The 5,316-nt window shown below is 24.1% G+C and overlaps 1 protein-coding gene across 1 annotated transcript; it reads left to right on the forward strand. All coding sequences in view use genetic code 6, as the record gives it.

Annotated features, from left to right (window-relative positions):
* Nucleotides 1–9: 9 nt before the first annotated feature.
* IMG5_168110 (hypothetical protein) lies at nt 10–5,094 on the forward strand (the record flags this gene model as incomplete). The annotated part of the gene is made up of 1 exon (XM_004030026.1): nt 10–5,094. A coding segment is annotated over one exon (4,998 nt), but the record flags the coding sequence as incomplete, so codon positions are not given.
* Between the last annotated feature and the right edge of the window lie 222 nt (nt 5,095–5,316).

Below are 5,316 nucleotides of genomic sequence, written 5' to 3' on the forward strand. Positions count from 1 at the left end.
ATTTAATTAATAATGGGATAGCGTTCCTAAAAATAAAGTATATTAAAAAGTTGAATTTTAAGGTGTTGATGATCTTGAATTAGATAACGATGGCCCTGCAGGTGGAATTTATTAAAAATTTGAAAACAAATTATAGGATGGTACTATAGAAAAATCTATATAGGTTTGGATTAGACTTACTCCTTATGTTAAAAGAACTGAGTGGACTAACTGTTTCTTTTTGGGTTAAAACTAAGAATTTAATGATAATTCATATTTGGGAGATAGATCACTAACATTATATGTAATAGATAATATTTTACATTTCCCTACTTATGACTTAAATACTAAAAAAGTTAATTATAATTAAAATTTAAATTTTGAATAATCAGAAGAAGGAAAATGGTGTCTTATCTATTTCGGATATTCCCATTTATAATAAAAAGCATTTGTTTATAGTTAATTCTAAGGTTCTTAAGCTAAGGTTTTAAATTATAATGGAATAAGACATAAATCTTCTAATATTTACCATTTATTTGTAGGGCAAAGACCTTCATATAAAAATTTCCCAGGAAGAATCGTTAATTTAATTTTCTGTGGAGGATCTGGCTGTTATAGAGAAGATGGATTTAATTAATAGTGGGATAGCGTTCCTAAAAATAAATTATATTAAAAATTTGAATTTTAAGGTGCTAATGATCTTGATTTAGATTAAAATGAACCTGATGCAGGTACTTATTAAAAATTTGAAAACAAATTATAGGCTGGTACTATAGAAAAATCTATATAAGTATGGATTAGACTTACTCCTTATGTTAAAAGAACTGAGTGGACTAACTGTTTCTTTTTGGGTTAAAACTAAGAATTTAATGATAATTCATATTTGGGAGATAGATCACTAACATTATATGTAATTAATAATATGCTACATTTCCCTACTTATGACTATAATAGTTAAACTGTTAATTATGCTTAAAATATAAATTTTGAATAATCAGAAGAAGGAAAATGGTGTCTTATCTATTTTGGATATTCTGATTTATAATAAAAAGCGTTTGTTTATATTTAATTTTAAGGTTCTGAACCTAAAGTTTTGAATTATAATGGGATTAAACATAAATCTTCTGATGTTTACCATTTATTTGTTGGTTAAGCATTTTAATATAAAAATTTCCCTGGAAGAATTATTAATTTATAATTATGTGGAGGTTCTGAATGTTATAGAGAAGAGAAAGTCGAATAAGTATGGGATAAATTTCCTAAATATAAAATAATTTAAAAAGTAGAAATTTTAGGTGCTGACGATCTTGCATTAGATTATTATGATAATTCTGCTGGTACTTATTAAAAATATGAAAATAGATTTTAAGCTGATACTATAGAAAAATCTATATCTGTATGGATTAGACTTACTCCTTCTATTAAAAGATCTGAATTGGCTAATTGCTTCTTATTAAGTTAAAATTCATAACTTTAAGATAATGCAGTTTTAGGAGATTAATCACTTGCATTATATGTAATTAATAATGTGTTACAATTCTCTACTTATGACTTAAATACTTAAAAAGTTAATTATTCTTAAAATATTAATTTTGAATAAACAGAGGAAGGAAAATGGTGTTTCATCTATTTCGGATATTCTGAGCAATAATAAAAAGTATTTATTCATAGTTAATTCTAAGGTTCTGAACCTAAGGTTTTGAACTTTAATGGAATTAGTCATAAATCTTCTGATGTTTACCATTTATTTGTTGGTTAAGCATTTTCATATAAAAATTTCCCAGGAAGAATCGTTAATTTATTATTATGTGGAGGTTATAAATGTTATTAAGAAGATAGGTTAGAATAAGTTTTGAATAATGTTCCTTAAAACAAAATATATTCAAAAGTTGAATTTAAGGTGTTGATGATCTTGAATTAGATTAACGATGGCCCTGCTGGCGGAATTTATTAAAAATTTGAAAACAGATTATAAGCTGGTTCTATAGAAAAATCTATTTAGGTATGGATAAGACTTACTCCTTATATTAAAAGAACTGAGTGGACTAACTGTTTCTTTTTGGGTTAAAACTAAGAATTTAATGATAATTCATATTTGGGAGATAGATCACTAACATTATATGTAATTAATAATATGCTACATTTCCCTACTTATGACTATAATAGTTAAACTGTTAATTATGCTTAAAATATAAATTTTGAATAATCAGAAGAAGGAAAATGGTGTCTTATCTATTTCGGATATTCTGATTTGTAATAAAAAGCATTTGTTTATAGTTAATTCTAAGGTTCTTAAGCTAATGTTTTAAATTATAATGGAATTAGTCATAAATCTTCTAATATTTACCATTTATTTGTTGGTTAAGCATTTACTTACAAAAATTTCCCTGGAAGAATCGTTAATTTAATTTTCTGTGGAGGATCTGGCTGTTATAGAGAAGATGGATTTAATTAATAGTGGGATAGCGTTCCTAAAAATAAATTATATTAAAAAGTTGAATTTTAAGGTGCTGATGATCTTGAATTAGATAACGATGGCCCTGCAGGCGGAATTTATTAAAAATTTGAAAACAAATTATAGGCTGGTACTATAGAAAAATCTATATAAGTATGGATTAGACTTACTCCTTATGTTAAAAGAACTGAGTGGACTAACTGTTTCTTTTTGGGTTAAAACTAAGAATTTAATGATAATTCATATTTGGGAGATAGATCACTAACATTATATGTAATTAATAATATGCTACATTTCCCTACTTATGACTATAATAGTTAAACTGTTAATTATGCTTAAAATATAAATTTTGAATAATCAGAAGAAGGAAAATGGTGTCTTATCTATTTTGGATATTCTGATTTATAATAAAAAGCGTTTGTTTATAGTTAATTCTAAGGTTCTTAAGCTAATGTTTTAAATTATAATGGAATAAGACATAAATCTTCTAATATTTACCATTTATTTGTAGGACAAAGACCGTCATATAAAAATTTCCCAGGAAGAATTGTTAATTTAGTATTCTGTGGAGGATCTGGCTGTTATAGAGAAGATGGATTTGAATAAGTATGGAATAAATTTCCTAAATATAAAATAATTTAAAAAGTAGAAATTTTAGGTGCTGACGATCTTGCATTAGATTATTATGATAATTCTGCTGGTACTTATTAAAAATATGAAAATAGATTTTAAGCTGATACTATAGAAAAATCTATATCTGTATGGATTAGACTTACTCCTTCTATTAAAAGATCTGAATTGGCTAATTGCTTCTTATTAAGTTAAAATTCATAACTTTAAGATAATGCAGTTTTAGGAGATTAATCACTTGCATTATATGTAATTAATAATGTGTTACAATTCTCTACTTATGACTTAAATACTTAAAAAGTTAATTATTCTTAAAATATTAATTTTGAATAAACAGAAGAAGGAAAATGGTGTTTCATCTATTTCGGATATTCTGAGCAATAATAAAAAGTATTTATTCATAGTTAATTCTAAGGTTCTGAACCTAAGGTTTTGAACTTTAATGGAATTAGTCATAAATCTTCTGATGTTTACCATTTATTTGTTGGTTAAGCATTTTCATATAAAAATTTCCCAGGAAGAATCGTTAATTTATTATTATGTGGAGGTTATAAATGTTATTAAGAAGAGGGATTTAAATTAAATTTGAGTAATGTCCCTTAAAATAAAATTATTTAAAGATTAGAAATTTAAGGTGCTGATGATCTTGATTTAGATTACAATGGCCCTGCTGCAGGTACTTATTAAAAATATGAAAACAAATTATAGGCTGGTATGATAGAAAAATCTATATAGGTATGGATAAAACTTACTCCTTATATTAAAAGGTCTGATTTGGCTAATTGTTTCTTATTAAGTTAAAATTCATAACTTTAAGATAATGTCGTTTTAGGAGATTAATCACTTGCATTATATATAATTAATAATAATTTACAATTCTCTACTTATGACTAAAACAGCTAAAAAATTAATTATTCTTAAAATATTATTTTTGAATAATCTGATGAAGGTAAATGGTGTCTTATTTATTTCGGATATTCTGATTTATAATAAAAAGCATTCATTTATACCTAATTTTAAGGATCTCATCCTCGAGTTTTGAACTTTAATGGAATTAGTCATAAATCTTCTTATGTTTACCATTTATTTGTTGGTTAATCATTTTCATATAAAAATTTCCCAGGAAGAATAGTTAATTTAGTATTATGTGGAGGATCTGGCTGTTACAAATAAGATGAATTTGATTAATTATGGAATAATACTCCTTAAGAAAAATAATATCCTTAAGTATCTGTTTCAGTACTTTCTGATTAAAGTTTTGATGAGAACTCTAATGGATTATATAATAAATATGAAAATAAATTTAATGGAATTTAAGAATTTTCAATTTAATGTTGGATTAGAATTCATCCAAACTCTAATAGAGAAAATATGTCTACTGTTTATCACCTTAACTAAAACTAAGATCCTAAAAATTATTAATAACTTGGTGACAGAGTTCTTTCATTGTTTGTTATTAATAACACTTTACATTTCTCTACTTATGATTATAATACTAATAATGTTAATTCTTCTAAATAAGTTACATTTGAAAATTAATAAATTGGTGTTTGGGCTTTAATTTATCATACTTATACTCCTGATTTGTAAAAAGCATATATCCATACTTAATTCTAAGGATCTAATCCTGTAGTTATACACTATCCAGGAATCAGTCATAGTAAATCAAATGTTTATCATCTATGGGTTGGGTAAAGCTTTATTTATAAAGTTTTCCCTGGACGTATTATTAATTTAAATTTATGCGGAGGAACAGGATGTTATAGAGAAAAAGATATAGCTTTTTCAAGAAACTTTAGTGGAAGTATTATTGTTGAAAAAGTTAACGCTTTTATTTCTGCTGAATCTACTGAGCTATCTAATGAAGAATAATTAGAATAAGAAAAAGAATAATTGGCTTTATTATAAATCAATAAAAAGAATCTTAAAAGAATTCATAAATGAAATAAATTTTATTTTATAATTTGAAGAAATATATATATATATCAAAATATGTATTATTTTTTCAAAAATATATCTTATATTATCGTAAATTTAAAAGATTTATATATTTTTATTTATTTACTTATATTTTATATCTATTTTTATATTATTATTTTATTTTAAATAAAATTAATATTTTTTACTTTTAATTTAATAATGGAAAATATCAGAAGAATTATTAAAAAAATTCCATTGATGAATAACTATTTTCAAAATTATAATTTAAAGCATGAATTATATATGAAAAACAATAAAAAAGAAGTTCTATT

The sequence above is a fragment of the Ichthyophthirius multifiliis genome, assembly GCF_000220395.1.
Source record: "Ichthyophthirius multifiliis unplaced genomic scaffold scaff_1120509251247, whole genome shotgun sequence".
Lineage (NCBI taxonomy): Eukaryota > Ciliophora > Oligohymenophorea > Hymenostomatida > Ichthyophthirius > Ichthyophthirius multifiliis.